We start from the raw sequence: 19,282 nt of genomic DNA, 5'->3' as shown, positions 1-19,282 counted from the left end.
ATGTCTAAACAGATAGGTTATACGTCATTCTTGACGCTCAACATTTGCATTGCATCAGGGGAAATCATTTCTCACACCATTTCTCTCCAGACTGAAAAGCTGAAAACTAGGCACAAATGTCTGGAAAAATATAATTAACAAACTGACATTCATGCTTTTGGCTTAGAAAAAAAAAATCATATCACAAAGTGCATAATCATGATTCATACACTATTAGAAACAATTTAACAGCATCCAGTAACCATCAGCACTGATAAAACAAGAAAAAAGAAGAGATCACAATTCAGTTTTAATTGAATAAATATCAACAAATACAGCTGCAAAGACTCACAAACATCAGAAATATCACAAAACAAATTGAATTCAAATATGATTAATTATTCACACTAGACAATTTAAACCAGTCTGGATTGTGGTAAAAATGAGCACAATGAACATGAGGGAGTACTATCAAGCAGAGTTACTTGCTATGACTGTGATGTGTGGTTGTTTAGTTACCCAAGTTGAATGAACGGACTATGTCAAATCAAATGTTTTGTAACAGTAATACAACAGGTGTAGACTTCACCGTGAAATGCTTATTTACGAGTCTTTCCCCAACAATGCAGAGTTAAAAAGTACGAAAATTAGCAAAGAAAAATAGTAAGACAATAGAAAAATGCATTTCTCTGGATAAGAGCATCTGCTAGATCAGGGTTACCCAAACATGGTCCGTAATGACTGACAAGAGGAACTGATGATGCACCACCCAATTTACAAATGTCACCTTGTGCATTCTACTATTACAACTTTCAAGAGGAAGTTCAACGCCGGGCTGAGTTCGCTGGGGGGGGGGGGGGGTCACGCCCCACAGTTTGGGAACCACTGCTCTAAAAGCACAGAGGGAACCACGTTTAGAATGACAGGCGACAGCAGTGTTCACCTGAGACATAGGCACATAAAACAACGTGTAGCAGGTGTTGTACTAGATATGGGAACAGATTGGTAACTCCTGTAAAAAGACTCCTACATCCTTCAATGGTTCCTTTAGAGGAATATCTCAGTTCCGTGCTCTTCCAACGATAGACAGGATGAAGAGGAAGATGTTGATGATGTCAGTGTACAGGGAGAGAGCAGCAAAAACATAGTCCTCTGGACTCAGGGCATTCTCCTTGTTGCCAAGCAGCAGCTGAGTGTCCACAGCCAAGAACTGGAATCAATCACATTCAAAACAATGATCATTCTATTATCACAATTACAATTAGCATTCTACTCATTCTATTTAGCAAGACATGTGCAGTGAGATACGGTCTTGATTTGGTCTGACAACACACGCAAAATAATGACTAAGTCTGTGTACAAATGGCATCCTGTTCCCTATATATTGCATTATTTTGGCCAGGGCCCATCAATCAAAGCACTTGCATGAATACTTAAATCGTTGCCCTACTACCACCGCCAGTATAGTTTCTACAGGAAGAGACACCACCTATGATAATCAAGATCATTACCGAAGAAAGAGATTTTAGTATGCATCCCTAATAGCACCCTTCCCTAAATAGTGCACTACGATGGTCAAAAGTAGTGCACTATAAAGAAAATAGGGTGGCATTTGTGACAAGAACTTACGCATGTGAAGAGTAGAGCGCCCAGCGAGGCATAGACCAGTTCCAGGATCTTGTTGCGGATGAAGATGCAGAGGAAGCCGAAGAGGAACAGGACAATCAGACAGACCAACAGCACACCGTGACAGGAAGTGAAGTCATACTTGGTCTGTATGGGGCCGGAGGTTGGGTCAGGAAGAATGGCAAAGGGACATATTAGCCAATGAGGTGCCAATGAGGTGAATCTCATTTACTGTCAAACAATAATAACATCACTAGCCTCACTAAACAGGGACAGTACCATCACTAGCCTCACTGAACAGGGACAGTACCATCACTAGCCTCACTAAACAGGGACAGTACCATCACTAGCCTCACTAAACAGGGACAGTACCATCACTAGCCTCACTAAACAGGGACAGTACCATCACTAGCCTCACTAAACAGGGACAGTACCATCACTAGCCTCACTAAACAGGGACAGTACCATCACTAGCCTCACTGAACAGGGACAGTACCATCACTAGCCTCACTAAACAGGGACAGTACCATCACTAGCCTCACTAAACAGGGACAGTACCATCACTAGCCTCACTAAACAGGGACAGTACTATCACTAGCCTCACTGAACAGGGACAGTACCATCACTAGCCTCACTGAACAGGGACAGTACCATCACTAGCCTCACTAAACAGGGACAGTACCATCACTAGCCTCACTAAACAGGGACAGTACTATCACTAGCCTCACTGAACAGGGTAGGGTCACTACCATCACTAGCCTCACTAAACAGGGACAGTACCATCACTAGCCTCACTAAACAGGGACAGTACCATCACTAGCCTCACTGAACAGGGACAGTACCATCACTAGCCTCACTGAACAGGGACAGTACCATCACTAGCCTCACTAAACAGGGACAGTACCATCACTAGCCTCACTAAACAGGGACAGTACCATCACTAGCCTCACTGAACAGGGACAGTACCATCACTAGCCTCACTAAACAGGGACAGTACCATCACTAGCCTCACTGAACAGGGACAGTACCATCACTAGCCTCACTGAACAGGGACAGTACCATCACTAGCCTCACTAAACAGGGACAGTACCATCACTAGCCTCACTAAACAGGGACACTACCATCACTAGCCTCACTAAACAGGGACACTACCATCACTAGCCTCACTAAACAGGGACAGTACCATCACTAGCCTCACTAAACAGGGACAGTACCATCACTAGCCTCACTAAACAGGGACAGTACCATCACTAGCCTCACTAAACAGGGACAGTACCATCACTAGCCTCACTAAACAGGGACAGTACCATCACTAGCCTCACTGAACAGGGACAGTACCATCACTAGCCTCACTAAACAGGGACAGTACCATCACTAGCCTCACTGAACAGGGACAGTACCATCACTAGCCTCACTGAACAGGGACAGTACCATCACTAGCCTCACTAAACAGGGACAGTACCATCACTAGCCTCACTGAACAGGGACAGTACCATCACTAGCCTCACTAAACAGGGACAGTACCATCACTAGCCTCACTAAACAGGGACAGTACCATCACTAGCCTCACTAAACAGGGACAGTACCATCACTAGCCTCACTAAACAGGGACAGTACCATCACTAGCCTCACTAAACAGGGACAGTACCATCACTAGCCTCACTAAACAGGGACAGTACCATCACTAGCCTCACTAAACAGGGACAGTACCATCACTAGCCTCACTAAACAGGGACAGTACCATCACTAGCCTCACTAAACAGGGACAGTACCATCACTAGCCTCACTAAACAGGGACAGTACTATCACTAGCCTCACTAAACAGGGACAGTACCATCACTAGCCTCACTAAACAGGGACAGTACCATCACTAGCCTCACTAAACAGGGACAGTACTATCACTAGCCTCACTGAACAGGGACAGTACCATCACTAGCCTCACTGAACAGGGACAGTACCATCACTAGCCTCACTAAACAGGGACAGTACCATCACTAGCCTCACTAAACAGGGACAGTACTATCACTAGCCTCACTGAACAGGGTAGGGTCACTACCATCACTAGCCTCACTAAACAGGGACAGTACCATCACTAGCCTCACTAAACAGGGACAGTACCATCACTAGCCTCACTGAACAGGGACAGTACCATCACTAGCCTCACTGAACAGGGACAGTACCATCACTAGCCTCACTAAACAGGGACAGTACCATCACTAGCCTCACTAAACAGGGACAGTACCATCACTAGCCTCACTGAACAGGGACAGTACCATCACTAGCCTCACTAAACAGGGACAGTACCATCACTAGCCTCACTGAACAGGGACAGTACCATCACTAGCCTCACTGAACAGGGACAGTACCATCACTAGCCTCACTAAACAGGGACAGTACCATCACTAGCCTCACTAAACAGGGACACTACCATCACTAGCCTCACTAAACAGGGACAGTACCATCACTAGCCTCACTAAACAGGGACACTACCATCACTAGCCTCACTAAACAGGGACAGTACCATCACTAGCCTCACTAAACAGGGACAGTACCATCACTAGCCTCACTAAACAGGGACAGTACCATCACTAGCCTCACTAAACAGGGACAGTACCATCACTAGCCTCACTGAACAGGGACAGTACCATCACTAGCCTCACTAAACAGGGACAGTACCATCACTAGCCTCACTGAACAGGGACAGTACCATCACTAGCCTCACTGAACAGGGACAGTACCATCACTAGCCTCACTAAACAGGGACAGTACCATCACTAGCCTCACTGAACAGGGACAGTACCATCACTAGCCTCACTAAACAGGGACAGTACCATCACTAGCCTCACTAAACAGGGACAGTACCATCACTAGCCTCACTAAACAGGGACAGTACCATCACTAGCCTCACTAAACAGGGACAGTACCATCACTAGCCTCACTAAACAGGGACAGTACCATCACTAGCCTCACTAAACAGGGACAGTACCATCACTAGCCTCACTAAACAGGGACAGTACCATCACTAGCCTCACTAAACAGGGACAGTACCATCACTAGCCTCACTAAACAGGGACAGTACCATCACTAGCCTCACTAAACAGGGACAGTACTATCACTAGCCTCACTAAACAGGGACAGTACCATCACTAGCCTCACTAAACAGGGACAGTACCATCACTAGCCTCACTAAACAGGGACAGTACCATCACTAGCCTCACTGAACAGGGACAGTACCATCACTAGCCTCACTAAACAGGGACAGTACCATCACTAGCCTCACTAAACAGGGACAGTACCATCACTAGCCTCACTAAACAGGGACAGTACCATCACTAGCCTCACTAAACAGGGACAGTACCATCACTAGCCTCACTAAACAGGGACAGTACCATCACTAGCCTCACTAAACAGGGACAGTACCATCACTAGCCTCACTGAACAGGGACAGTACCATCACTAGCCTCACTAAACAGGGACAGTACCATCACTAGCCTCACTAAACAGGGACAGTACCATCACTAGCCTCACTAAACAGGGACAGTACCATCACTAGCCTCACTAAACAGGGACACTACCATCACTAGCCTCACTAAACAGGGACAGTACCATCACTAGCCTCACTAAACAGGGACAGTACCATCACTAGCCTCACTAAACAGGGACAGTACCATCACTAGCCTCACTAAACAGGGACAGTACCATCACTAGCCTCACTAAACAGGGACAGTACCATCACTAGCCTCACTAAACAGGGACAGTACCATCACTAGCCTCACTAAACAGGGACAGTACCATCACTAGCCTCACTGAACAGGGACAGTACCATCACTAGCCTCACTAAACAGGGACAGTACCATCACTAGCCTCACTAAACAGGGACAGTACCATCACTAGCCTCACTGAACAGGGACAGTACCATCACTAGCCTCACTGAACAGGGACAGTACCATCACTAGCCTCACTGAACAGGGACAGTACCATCACTAGCCTCACTGAACAGGGTAGGGTCACTACCATCACTAGCCTCACTGAACAGGGTAGGGTCAGTACCATCACTAGCCTCACCGAACAGGGCCAGAATCTATGATGGCAGGGTCAGGGTCAATTCCAGTTCAATTCCTGTTACATTTGATTCCATAGAAATGCTGTTTAAAGGTACACTCAGCGATATGACGTAGGTGCACAAAGTAAACAGTATAATTCATACATTTCCCCAACTAAGAGCGTTGAAGAGTGAGGCTCAACTTCCCCTCTGTTTTGGTCTCGTACCTACCACACTCTAACAGTGTGAAGTGAACCCATACCCATGCACATATACTGTGTGTGACTGTGGGAGCAAAGTCTTGCCTCTCGCTCATGGCAATGTCATTTTTCTGAGTCTACCATTAATTCTGTCACTGACTGGAATACACTCTCAACCCTGATAACCCTATGACATGTTGAACTGAGAGAAGAGATAGAGAGAGAGAGAGAGAGAGAGAGAGAGAGAGAGAGAGATAGAGATAGAGATAGAGATAGAGATAGAGATAGAGATAGAGATAGAGATAGAGATAGAGATAGAGATAGAGATAGAGAGAGAGAGAGAGAGAGAGAGAGAGAGAGAGAGAGAGAGAGAGAGAGAGAGAGAGAGAGAGAGAGAGAGAGAGAGAGAGAGAGAGAGAGAGAGAGAGAGAGAGAGAGAGAGAGAGAGAGAGAGAGAGAGAGAGAGAGAGAGAGAGATGGATACAGACCTGGAGAGAGAAGATAACCACGGTGAAGCAGACAACAGCAGTGATGCCCACGGCCATGATGACTGAGTCAGTGTCGTAGAAACTAGCTATCATCCCCACCATGTAGGACATAGCCAGGGTCAGGATGGACTGGAAACACCAGAGGCAAGGAGAGTCATACAACCTCTTTTACAACTTCAACAATACTTATGCAACTTTCTATGTAGAAGTGCACATATCAACGCACACTTATAGTGAATAAGACATCATTTTTCTTCTTCAATTAGATAAATGTACAGAACCGGCCCATAAAGTATAGCTACGCATACTATTCTTCATTAAGCATGCTTTTAGTCCACGTAAAGGCTTAATCTGAGTTTAGAAAACAGGCCCATAAAGTATATCATTATAGAATGGTAATAAGGGCCATTGAAATGAGACATGTCTTATTAACTTACGAGTGCAATCAGGTTCCATGGATGTTTACGACGAAACTCTCCACAGCAGCTGATGGTGATGAGAGAGACGAAGAAGATGCCATAGGACACCCAGTAGGTCCACGTGTTGGCCCTGACGAACACTTTGATTTCCTCCACAAAGGTGAAGACAGCCACGAAGGAGAATGTTACCATCAGCTGGACGGTCAACACCATGAAGACCTGTAGGTGGACAAGGAGACAGAGACTATTAGATACAGGATATATTCACTACTAGAATTCCAACTACGTGGACTCTGGGGATTGTTCTTTAAAAAACGGTTTGAAGACATTTTGTTTGATTATTATGATGGCTATACAGATGCATGTACAACCATTATATCTGATTATTATGATGGCTTTACAGATGCATGTACAACCATTATATCTGATTATTATGATGGCTATACAGATGCATGTACAACCATTATATCTGATTATTATGATGGCTTTACAGATGCATGTACAACCATTATATCTGATTATTATGATGGCTATACAGATGCCTGTACAACCATTATATCTGATTATTATGATGGCTATACAGATGCCTGTACAACCACTATATCTGATTATTATGATGGCTATACAGATGCCTGTACAACCACTATATCTGATTATTATGATGGCTTTACAGATGCATGTACAACCATTATATCTGATTATTATGATGGCTATACAGATGCATGTACAACCATTATATCTGATTATTATGATGGATATACAGATGCATGTACAACCATTATATCTGATTATTATGATGGCTTTACAGATGCCTGTACAACCATTATATCTGATTATTATGATGGCTTTACAGATGCATGTACAACCATTATATCTGATTATTATGATGGCTATACAGATGCATGTACAACCATTATATCTGATTATTATGATGGCTATACAGATGCATGTACAACCATTATATCTGATTATTATGATGGCTATACAGATGCATGTACAACCATTATATCTGATTATTATGATGGCTATACAGATGCATGTACAACCATTATATCTGATTATTATGATGGCTATACAGATGCATGTACAACCATTATATCTGATTATTATGATGGCTTTACAGATGCATGTACAACCATTATATCTGATTATTATGATGGCTATACAGATGCCTGTACAACCATTATATCTGATTATTATGATGGCTTTACAGATGCATGTACAACCATTATATCTGATTATTATGATGGCTATACAGATGCATGTACAACCATTATATCTGATTATTATGATGGCTTTACAGATGCATGTACAACCATTATATCTGATTATTATGATGGCTATACAGATGCATGTACAACCATTATATCTGATTATTATGATGGCTTTACAGATGCATGTACAACCACTATATCTGATTATTATGATGGATATACAGATGCATGTACAACCATTGTATCTTAAGTTAATATTTTATCTTTAGTTGAAGTTTGCTTGAGGTCCTGATTTGGAGCCTCTTGTCGTCCAGGCTGTCCCTTACTTTTCGGATGAAGGCTCGTCTTATGGTCTTGTCGTCCAGTCCAGAGCCAAGAGAGAAGGAACTATTGTCACTAAAGGCTGGGGGTTGATCATCGCTGTGGTAACCAGTGTTTTGGTCTGGGAGAAAAGACAGACTCAATGCAATGCACATCAGACCACAAACACTTCCAATGCCCCTTTCTATCTATCAATGAATGATAACACACATCAGACCACAAACACTTCCAATGTCCCTTTCTATCTATCAATGAATGATAACACACATCAGACCACAAACACTTCCAATGACCCTTTCTATCTATCAATGAATGATAACACACATCAGACCACAAACACTTCTAATGCCCCTTTCTATCTATCAATGAATGATAACACACATCAGACCACAAACACTTCCAATGTCCCTTTCTATCTATCAATGAATGATAACACACATCAGACCACAAACACTTCCAATGTCCCTTTCTATCTATCAATGAATGATAACACACATCAGACCACAAACACTTCCAATGTCCCTTTCTATCTATCAATGAATGATAACACACATCAGACCACAAACACTTCCAATGTCCCTTTCTATCTATCAATGAATAGTTTTTGCTTCGTACTAAAAGTGCTCCATCTTGAAAACGTCACTGCTGTCATGCATCATTTTGTGGACTAATGAACAAAATAGTAAAAGATAGTTTGAGTGAACTATCCCTTTAACACGTGAAGTACTCACCATGATTTGGGTTGTCAAAGCCCTGACCGTAGGCCCCAGGCATGGGAGCGTAAGGTGCAGTGCCATATCCTGGGTTCCCCTGACCCTGGGAGTACATGGGCTGACCAAATGCCCCAGGCGTGGGGAAGGGCATCCCCCCTGGAGCAGGCCCTGCCCCCCCAAATGGGTTCGACATTCCCTGCGTGTTGGGTAAGGTCATCCCATATCCTGGTGGGCTTGGCTGCCCAAAGCCTACATTTGGGGGCTGGATGCCCCCCTCCAATGAAGAATAGATATTCCTGTCAGGTTGGGACATCACTAGGTCTGTTCCTCTCACTGGGACAGGGGTTCAAGAAGTGTTGATCTGGTCTGGACTGTAGAAACAGGGCACTAGAGACAGAGACACACGATGACGAATGAAAAAGGTTACTTTTTACATTTTAGTCATTTAGCAGAAGCTCTTATCCAGAGCAATTTACAGGAGCAATTAGGGTTAAGTGCCTTGCTCAAGGGCACATCGATTTTTCACCTAGTCAGGTGGGTGGTTAGGATCCTAGTAGGTATCGCAGTAGGTTAGGATGGTAAAGGTTTTAAGAGTACATCATCTAATCTAAAAAGGGGTTTTAAAAGGAGACCAAAGTCCATCCTGGTATCCCTAGGGGATACCTGCCCCAGTATCTGTGCATTAGAGATGTCGACAATGAGTATGATGGTTCTCCTCTCTAACGCCCAGGAAGCTCATATTCAAACTCCCATTAGACAGCTCTGCAAGCATTATGTCAAGATATGTTCCTTACTCACCAAATATCTTAATGTACTCCCGTTATGGCCGGTCTGTACTTCAAAAAAGGTAGAAATAAAAATTTACAAGCAAAGGAAAATAAATGCATATTCGGCACTCACACCGCCACAAACAGAAAGTACACAACATCGGCACTCACACCGCCACAAACAGAAAGTACACAACATCGGCACTCACACCGTCACAAACAGAAAGTACACAACATCGGCACTCACACCGCCACAAACAGAAAGTACACAACATCGGCACTCACACCGCCACAAACAGAAAGTACACAACATCGGCACTCACACCGCCACAAACAGAAAGTACACAACATCTCAATACATTGGAGGTGCTGAAAATGACCTTTTTTTGGTTGCTTGTATTTAGACCTTTCTGGAAGTACATACAGGCCGTAACGGCAGGAAATGAACACAGCTGCTGAGCTAAACTCCCTATTTGGTAAACTCGCTTGCAGAGCTGCCTAATGGGAGTTTGAATCAGTTTAGAGGCATCTCTAATGCACAGATACTAGAGCAGGGAACACTCTATCCACCCTGTAATAACTGTGCATCACGAGGGAGGGAGGGAGGGAGGGAGGGAGGGAGGGAGGGAGGGAGGGAGGGAGGGAGGGAGGGAGGGAGGGAGGGAGGGAGGGAAGGAGGGAGGGAGGGAGGGAGGGAGGGAGGGAGGGAGCCATGATTCAGCAAACTATCTAGATTAGAACAATGATAAGCAAACAGCAGTGTGCTATTCATTACAATGTAAGAGCTCAAAATAATATAACCAAAAATAACCTGTGACTGTTGATCCGTAACTAAAAATGAACTATGGTTACGGGAAGCGAGTGGGGCAGTGGTACAACTTTAAGGTGTCCCTCCCCGTCCCGCTCTTATCTAGACTGTTCACAAGAACTGTCCAACAGTGTGTGATTGCGGCCTGCAATTTGGGGGCATTCCTGCATGTGAACGCCATCCCCTCGAGCATTCCATTGGTTCCTGCATAAACGCCCCCCCCCCCCCCCCCTCGAGCATTCCATTGGTTCCTGTATAAACGCCCCCCCCCTCGAGCATTCCATTGGTTCCTGCATAAACGCCCCCCCCCCCCTCGAGCATTCCATTGGTTCCTGCATAAACGCCCCCCCCTCGAGCATTCCATTGGTTCCTGCATATACGCCCCCCCCCCTCGAGCATTCCATTGGTTCCTGCATAAACTCCCCCCCCTCAAGCATTCCATTGGTTCCTGCATAAACACCCCCCCCCCCCCTCGAGCATTCCATTGGTTCCTGCATATACGCCCCCCCCTCGAGCATTCCATTGGTTCCTGCATATACACCCCCCCCTCGAGCATGCCATTGGTACCTGTATAAACTCCCCCCCCTCGAGCATGCCATCTTAATTATTGTGTGACACTTGATATTCTGGATTTCCCCTGATTGATTGTCAATGCGATTCCAATGTGGGTCAAAAGAGTCAGAGTCAGAGTTTTTCAGGGGCCAAGGGCACTGTCTGCCAGTATCAAATATTGTGATAACTAACCCAAGACAGATCAGAGCCTGTCGTTTCCAAATGAACCATAGTGGGCAGAACAGGCAAGGAGGTGTGCAGAGCCAAGAGCCACTTCTGGCCACAGGGCTTCCTCTCAGTGAAGGTAAACACCAACCGGATGCTTCATATCTATACATCCTGTCAACTATCTGATTTATTGTTCCATCCATGGTTGCCATGTTTGACATTTTCCTGCAAATTGGGCTACTTTGAAAACGATGTGAAAATGTATTGGTCGCGGGTGGAGGGTTTTTGGGATACTTCTAAATCGCATTGCGGCCACCATGGCATATCTCTTATACAAATATATTTCACTGTGACCTGCTGCCGCAAACTATCAGGCAGTGAGAAGGCTGTGAGTGAGTGAGTGAGTTGAGTGAGTTGAGTGAGTTGAGTGAGTGAGTGAGTGAGTTGAGTGAGTTGAGTGAGTTGAGTGAGTTGAGTGAGTTGAGTGAGTGAGTGAGTTGAGTGAGTGAGTGAGTGAGTGAGTGAGTGAGTGAGTGAGTGGACCGGAGGGGTGTGTGTACGTGGAGAGCGCTGGTTGAGAGTGTGTGTACGTGGAGAGCGCTGGTTGAGTGAGTTGAGTGAGTTGAGTGAGTGAGTGAGTGAGTGAGTGAGTGAGTGAGTGAGTGAGAGGACCGGAGGGGTGTGTGTACGTGGAGAGCGCTGGTTGAGAGTGTGTGTACGTGGAGAGCGCTGGTTGAGAGTGTGTGTACGTGGAGAGCGCTGGTTGAGAGTGTGTGTACGTGGAGAGCGCTGGTTGAGAGTGTGTGTACGTGGAGAGCGCTGGTTGAGAGAGTCCGGCAGCAGAGACACGGAGACGGAGCAGCACACAAGCACGTCGTGACAACTTTTTACCAAGTCTATTTAGACTGGTCATTATGGAGGCACCCTTTTCCCATAAATCATTAAACACACTAGAACTGATATAACGGCGACAAAGCATTGGAAAATGACTTTAGGCACACGAGAGCTCTTTAGATACATCTGCTCAGAGGTGGTTTAAAATAAACTGCATTCTAATGTCACCTTTCTTATGGATAACCATATCAAGCGAAGGGTTTCTACTCTTGCTCAGTTCTTGAAATAACAAGTCAATCTCAAAAATAGGCCATTCATAATAACAGTTTGTAGTCTTCACATCCGGCACATAATAACTGCACAATTGCCAGAAAATTGCCTAACATTCATTTGTAGAAGATAATCCAAGTGTTTCTAGCACAGAGATTGAGATCCAATACTCATCACTCAAACTCTCCTGTTGGATGTATCTATATAGTTATCCACATGCGCAAACGGGATATATTTAAGAAATAAGGCACAAGGGGGTGTGGTATATGGACAATATACCACGGCTAAGGGCTGTTCTTATGCATGACGCAACGCGGAGTGCCTGGATACAGCCCGTAGCCGTGGTATATTGGCCATATATCACAAAACCCAGAGGCTATTATAAACTGGTTATTATAAACTATTATAAACTGGTTATTAGAAACTATTATAAACTGGTTATTATAAACTATTATAAACTGGTTATTATAAACTATTATAAACTAGTTACCAGTTTAAACTGGTTATTATAAACTATTATAAACTAGTTACCAGTATAAACTGGTTATTATAAACTATTATAAACTGGTTCCCAACGTAATTAGAGCAGTAAAAATAAATGTTTTGTCATAGCCATGGTATACAGTCTGATATACCACGGCTGTCAGCCAATCAGCATTCAAGGCTCAAACCACCCAGGTTATATTTACAATTATTAACTGGGTGGTTTGAGCCCTGAATAGTGATTGGTCGAAAGCCATGGTATATCAGACGTGTACCACAGGAATGACAAAAACGTTTTACTGTTCTAATTATGTTGGTAACCAGTTTATAATAGCATTAAGGCATGTCAGGGGGTTTGTGGTATAAGGCCAATATACCACTGCTAAAGGCTGTGTCCTAAGTACAGTCCATATACCACACCTCATCGTGCCTTATTGCTTAAGCATAGCACTCTAAACAAGTTAAATTGACATCCACTGATGAAAATGATCTGGGGAGTTTAATAAGGGCAATTTATCTTATCTCGTGACATATTCTTAAACTCGCAATAATTATTATTTTGATGGAAAACCATAGTTTGCTTCTTAGCCTGTCAGTTAAAATGATATTCCTCAATTTGCTTAATAACTTTATAGGAAAAGGATTTATTGGATAAATGTGGCAACTTCTCTCTTGCTGCAACATTTATTGGGGTCTAGTTCAGCCCTTTGGGCAGGTTTTCATGGGTCATTGGTCAGTACATTTGAGCTACATCTGGCAACCCTGGTTCCATCTGTGCAGGTTTTCATGGGTCATTGGTCGATACATTTGAGTTAGATCTAGCAACCCTGGTTCCATCTGCGCAGGTTTTCATGGGTCATTGGTCAGTACATTTGAGCTACATCTGGCAACCCTGGTTCCATCTGTGCAGGTTTTCATGGGTCATTGGTCGATACATTTGAGTTAGATCTAGCAACCCTGGTTCCATCTGCGCAGGTTTTCATGGGTCATTGGTCTTTACATTTGAGCTAGATCTGGCAACCCTGGTTCCATCTGTGCAGGTTTTCATGGGTCATTGGTCGATACATTTGAGTTAGATCTAGCAACCCTGGTTCCATCTGCGCAGGTTTTAATGGGTCATTGGTCAGTACATTTGAGCTACATCTGGCAACCCTGGTTCCATCTGTGCAGGTTTTCATGGGTCATTGGTCGATACATTTGAGTTAGATCTAGCAACCCTGGTTCCATCTGCGCAGGTTTTCATGGGTCATTGGTCTTTACATTTGAGCTAGATCTGGCAACCCTGGTTCCATCTGTGCAGGTTTTCATGTGTCATTGGTCTTTACATTTGAGCTAGATCTGGCAAACCTGGTACCATCTGTGCAGGTAACATTATCCTAGTTAGCTGGATAACGGCTTCGCCGCTTTCACCAAATTGTGCCGAAAAAGGGTAAATTACTGGGAGCTTCATTGTCTGTTCACAATGCACATTAGTAACATCAGCTGTTAAAAATACATTTTAAAAAACAAACAGAATCTGTGGCATTATTTAGGATTCTGAATACAGAAGATTATATTGTACTAAATAAAACAATTTATTTGAACTGAGCAGAAAGTGTGGTTTCACTTTTTTTCCCCTTCTAAATTGTGTTCCTTCAACTGGTTTCGACTTCAGATCCCTCACGTCCCTGAATGTTCCATACGCTACCTGCTAAACTACCAGTCAGGTGAAACTTTTTGTCCAAATCCTGACTATATTTGTAAGTGCTGTGTCCAGGTCAGTGTTTGAAAGCAGCGACAACGGCCAAATCAGTGGGATCTCTCATTTTGCAACACATGGTGTGGAAAAGCACATGATCAAAATAAGCTTCTGACGTCATTGATGATAGTGACACATGCTTTCGCACACTGCTCCGAAGTTAGCTGCTTAGCGATTTCAACGCATGGCTCGGAGCTCCGGTATCATTACGAGCTACGGGTGTCGCCCCCACCTGATGTGTACCGGAGTCCTAGCTATCGTTAGCTAGCTACCTATCCCGCCTGATGTGTACCGGAGCCCTAGGTAGCTAGCTAGAACCCAGTGTCCTTCGGCTTCGCTAACGCCTGCCCTCACCGTTGTTAACAGCACTGCGGGAAAACAGTCCCGGTCAGGCGGGATGAAGGACACTGTCACTCTTTGTCTCTGCTACCCGCCTCTTTTGTGGGGTTTATCAACGTTTGGCATCCAACGTTATGGTGCGTTACTGTTAACTACTGTACTGGAGCGCCCGCCTCTGTACCGGAGTCCTAGTTAAAAAAATAAAATAAAAACATTAGAAGTACACTACATTACCAAGAGTATGTGGACACCTGCTCGTCTGACATCTCATTCCAAAAATCATGGGCATTAATATGGAGTTGGTCCCCCATTGCGGCTATAACAGCCTCCACTCTTCTGTGAAGGCTTTCCACTAAATGTTGGAACATTGCTGCAGGGTTTTGCTTCCATTCAGCCACAAGAGCATTAGTGAGGTCCGGGACTGATGTTGGGCGATTAGGCCTGGCTCGCAGTTGGCGTTCCAATTCATCCTAAAGGTGTTCGATGGGGTTGAGGTCAGGGCTCTGCGGGCCTATCAAGTTCTTCCACAACGATCGACAAAAACCTTTTTGTATGGACCTCACTTTTATGCACTTGGGCATTGTCATGCTGAAACAGGAAAGGGCCTTCCCCAAACTGTTGCCACGAAGTTGGAAGCACAGACTTGTCTAGAATGTCATTGTATGCTGTAGAGTTAATATTTCCCTTCACTGGAGCTAAGGGGCCTAGCCCGAACCATGAAAAACTGACCCAGACCATTATTCCTCCTCCACCAAACTTTACAGTTGGCACTATGCATTCGGGCAAGTAACGTTCTCCTGGCATCCACCAAACCAGATCCACCTGGCATCCACCAGATTTGTCCGTAGGACTGGCAAATGGTGAAGTGTGATTCATCACCCCAGAAAATGCATTTCCAATTGTAGCGAGCTTTACACCACTCCAGCTGACGCTTGACATTGCGCATGTTTATCTTAGGTTTGGCTGCTCGGCCATAAAAACCTATTTCATGAAACTCCTGACGAACAGTTCTTGTGCTAATGTTGTTTCCAGAGGCAGTTTGGAACTCGTTAGTGAGTGTTGCAACTGAGGACAGAGATGTTATACACGCTGCGACTTGGCGGTCCCATTCTGTGGTCTTTATGTCCTACCACTTCACGGCTCAGCCGTTGTTGCTCCTAGATGTTTCCACTTCACAATAACAGCACTTACAGTTGACCAGGGCAGAAATGTGATGAACTGACTTGTTGGAAAGGTGGCATCCTATGACAGTGCCATGTTGAAAGTCACTGAACTGTTCAGTAAGGCCTTTCTATGGGGGCGGCAGGTAGCCTAGTGGTTAGAGCAGTGGGCCAGTAACCAAAAGTTTGCTGACAAGGTACAAATCTGTAGTTCTTCTCCTGAACAAGACAGTTAACCCACTGTTCCCCGGTAGGCCGTCATAGTAAATTAGAATTTGTTCTTAACTGACTTGCCTAGTTAAATAAAAAAAAATCTACTGCCAATGTGTCTATGAAGATTGCATGGCTGTGTGCTTGATTGTATACACCCGTCAGCAATGTTTGTGACTGAAAAAACCGAATCCACTCATTTGAAGAGGTGTCCACATACTTTTGTATATTATATTAAGAGAGATGTGCAGATGCAGGAACGCCCCTAATTGGGGGCCGCAATTGCATCCTTCTACCAATAATAACTTTCACTGGCAAGATTTCATTGTTACAAGATTCATGAGCTCAGATCTAGGATCAGTTTAGTCGACTAAACTACGGCTGTGGATAACTATTACTGCGCCATACACAAACGTTGTTTTATGGAAGTGGAAAACTATAACAGGCTGTACAAAATATATATATATTTATATATAAAATCCCACTGCAACAAACAACTCAGTATCATATTACCGGTATTCTCCGTCGATGAAGTTTGAACGTTTTCCGTAAGCGTTTTCCAAGTTGCTCCCAGTTTGAAAGATAGTCACCTGAACAGCTAGAAGAAACTTACTTTCCTTTTCGGTAGGCGATATTTGTTCCGCTAAGTCCTGCGTTACATATTTCAGTCCAAAAGGTCATGCGCGCCCCTTGTGAGGTACGTCATTTCTCGAATGAACTGTGTCACGCTGTTTCAGCCCTGCTGCCATCAGATGGCGGGATTATTCCTTACGTGGCAATTACAAAAGACGTGAGGAATAATAGCGCCATCTGGCGGCAGCAGGGCTCGACCACATGTCAACATAGGGCCAATGATGAGTAAATATTATAACTTGATCGTTAAAGGTCCAATACGGCCGTTTTTCTATATTAAATCATCTATCCCCAACAATTAAGTACCTAACTGTGATTGTTTTCTATTGAAATTGTCAAAAAGAAACAAAGATAGCTTCTTAGCGAAGAGAAATTCCTCAAACAACAATTTTTGCTTGGACTGTCTAGGAGTGGTCTGAGTGGGTAGGAGAAAACTGAAAACGATCTGTTATTGGCAGAGAGGTTTGGAACTCTCTTTCCTATTGGTCAACAAATGTATCACGTCAACAAATGTACCATGTGGTGATGTCAGCAGGCAGACCAAAACTCCATCCCACAACAACAGGCTGAAATTTCAGGCGGTCTTTTCAAACAGCTCTTGCACTAAAAGAGCATTATCATAATTTTCACAATTTCACAGCATTATTCCAACCTGGAAATAAAATACAGGGAAATCATGTTTTTGACTGAATTGGGCCTTTAGCAAAAAGTACTTTCAATAATAGCTTTTTTGTTTATTTATGAGGATGAATAAATTAGTGCCCAGTTAATTATTATTATTATTATTTTAAAGTAAAAGTCAGCCTAGCCCAAAAGTCCACTAGATGTCAGCATGTCACATCTGAACACACACACACACACACACACACACACACACACACACACACACACACGGACGGACCTCAGCTCTCTCCCCTACAACTCTGTTCAATCATCTACAACTCTGTCCAGTCTTGGCATCAGGGTGCAGGCTTAATTGCTTTAGCCCAGTATTAACACAACTAATTCAATGAACTGACCACAAGCTCAGCATTTAGTTGAATTGAAGGACACCGAACAAGTCTAACTCTTTCTCACATGGATCAGAATGGAGAAATGAAGACATTTTCAAGGGTCTTGTTTACAAAACACGAGAGGGCTTTTGTTGTTCATCCTTCCCATTGAGTATGGTAGAGGCCTCTAGTGGACAAAAAACAGTTTCAGCATGGGCAGCACCATTGAGGGCTTCCAGCATGCTTCCACCATTTTAAAGTAGTAAAGTAGTCAACTAGGTGGGTATTCTTATGGGTTGTAGCCTAAATGGCGCTGCCCATGCTGTCAAAGACACTACTATGGCACAGATATAAAGAGGACTCCTCTATCTATCTTTATGCTCCTTCCACTGAGGAGGGCCTGTAGGCCACCACCTGTCCCCCTGCACACACTCAGACACTGAGGCCTGACAGGTGACATTCTGCAGCTGCCTAATAGGGTTCAGCTGTCGTAAAATGGGGACAAGCGTGACCAACTCACGGCCTCACAAAATGTGACTCCATGAAAATGAACAATAATGTATTGTATTGTAACTGTTAAATGCAGACAGAACATTATATAGCATGTCCTCTATTCCAGTGAAACTGTCAGACTAATGGTAAAGCTGACATGGCCATCAGTGGCCTTAACTTTATTCCCACATTGAAGTTCCTATGTGCCTGGAATTCAAAAGGATTCTAAACAAGGTGGAAACAGGGGAAAGAGGAGTTCCCAGGATCCTCTCTGTCGGTCTGATTGGTCAAGTCACAGGTTTTGCAGCTTCATTTGTTCCTGCCTGGTTGCTCTCCACACACACACACACACACACACACACACACACACACACACACACACACACACACACACACACACACACACACACACACACACACACACACACACACACACACACACAGCTAACCTTTACTGACCACAGCAGGGAATGTCATGTAGGAACCAATCAACCATCTCATAGGATTCAAAACCATGAATGAAGTCAAAGCCCCATTAGAAAGGGTTTCTGTATCCAGTATAGTGAACTTCATTATGTAGATGAGTGTTAATAGAATTGAAGCGTGGATGTTTATCATCAGGATCTGGTAAAGATATATATATATATACAGTATATATTTTACATTGGTCAACTGATATGTTTTGATGAAATACTCAGTAGAGAGTTGTAGCTGTCAGAGAGACTTGTGGCTGCAAGTTGGCAGACCAAGGACCCTTCTAGGAAGGGTTGAGAGATCAGACTACATCCCAAGTGGCACCCTATTCCCTATGTAGTGCACTAGTTTTAACCAGGT

At 44.0% G+C, this 19,282-nt stretch overlaps 1 protein-coding gene across 2 annotated transcripts; it reads right to left on the bottom strand.

Annotated features, from left to right (window-relative positions):
• Nucleotides 1-270: 270 nt before the first annotated feature.
• Nucleotides 271-17,099, bottom strand: LOC139404955 (protein lifeguard 1-like). Of its 2 annotated transcripts, none has more exons than XM_071147505.1 (7): nucleotides 16,945-17,099; nucleotides 9,021-9,389; nucleotides 8,295-8,410; nucleotides 6,773-6,973; nucleotides 6,336-6,464; nucleotides 1,609-1,752; nucleotides 271-1,189 (listed from the first exon to the last, which is right to left on the bottom strand). In XM_071147505.1, the coding sequence occupies exons 2-7, from the start codon at nucleotides 9,313-9,315 to the stop codon at nucleotides 1,040-1,042; spliced, it is 1,035 nt and encodes a 344-aa protein (XP_071003606.1). In that variant the 5' UTR covers nucleotides 9,316-9,389; nucleotides 16,945-17,099; the 3' UTR covers nucleotides 271-1,039. The 2 variants fall into 2 exon arrangements, with proteins under 2 accessions (XP_071003606.1, XP_071003605.1); XM_071147504.1 differs by having other exon boundaries at nucleotides 16,845-17,058.
• Nucleotides 17,100-19,282: the final 2,183 nt, after the last annotated feature.

This window comes from Oncorhynchus clarkii, unplaced genomic scaffold (genome assembly GCF_045791955.1).
Source record: "Oncorhynchus clarkii lewisi isolate Uvic-CL-2024 unplaced genomic scaffold, UVic_Ocla_1.0 unplaced_contig_10532_pilon_pilon, whole genome shotgun sequence".
Classification (NCBI taxonomy): Eukaryota; Metazoa; Chordata; class Actinopteri; order Salmoniformes; family Salmonidae; genus Oncorhynchus; species Oncorhynchus clarkii.
This window is presented reverse-complemented; position numbering and strand designations above follow the sequence as displayed.

What these genes read in the sequence shown, in the direction of transcription:
- LOC139404955 (XM_071147505.1), bottom strand. Translation starts at nt 9,315, where the DNA reads ATGTCCCAACCTGACAGGAATATCTATTCTTCATTGGAGGGGGGCATC. An exon ending in CTTTGACAACCCAAATCATG is followed by an intron (nt 8,411 to 9,020) that starts GTGAGTACTTCA and finishes CTTTTCTCCCAG; the next exon opens with ACCAAAACACTGGTTACCAC. An exon ending in TGGTTATCTTCTCTCTCCAG is followed by an intron (nt 1,753 to 6,335) that starts GTCTGTATCCAT and finishes GGCCCCATACAG; the next exon opens with ACCAAGTATGACTTCACTTC.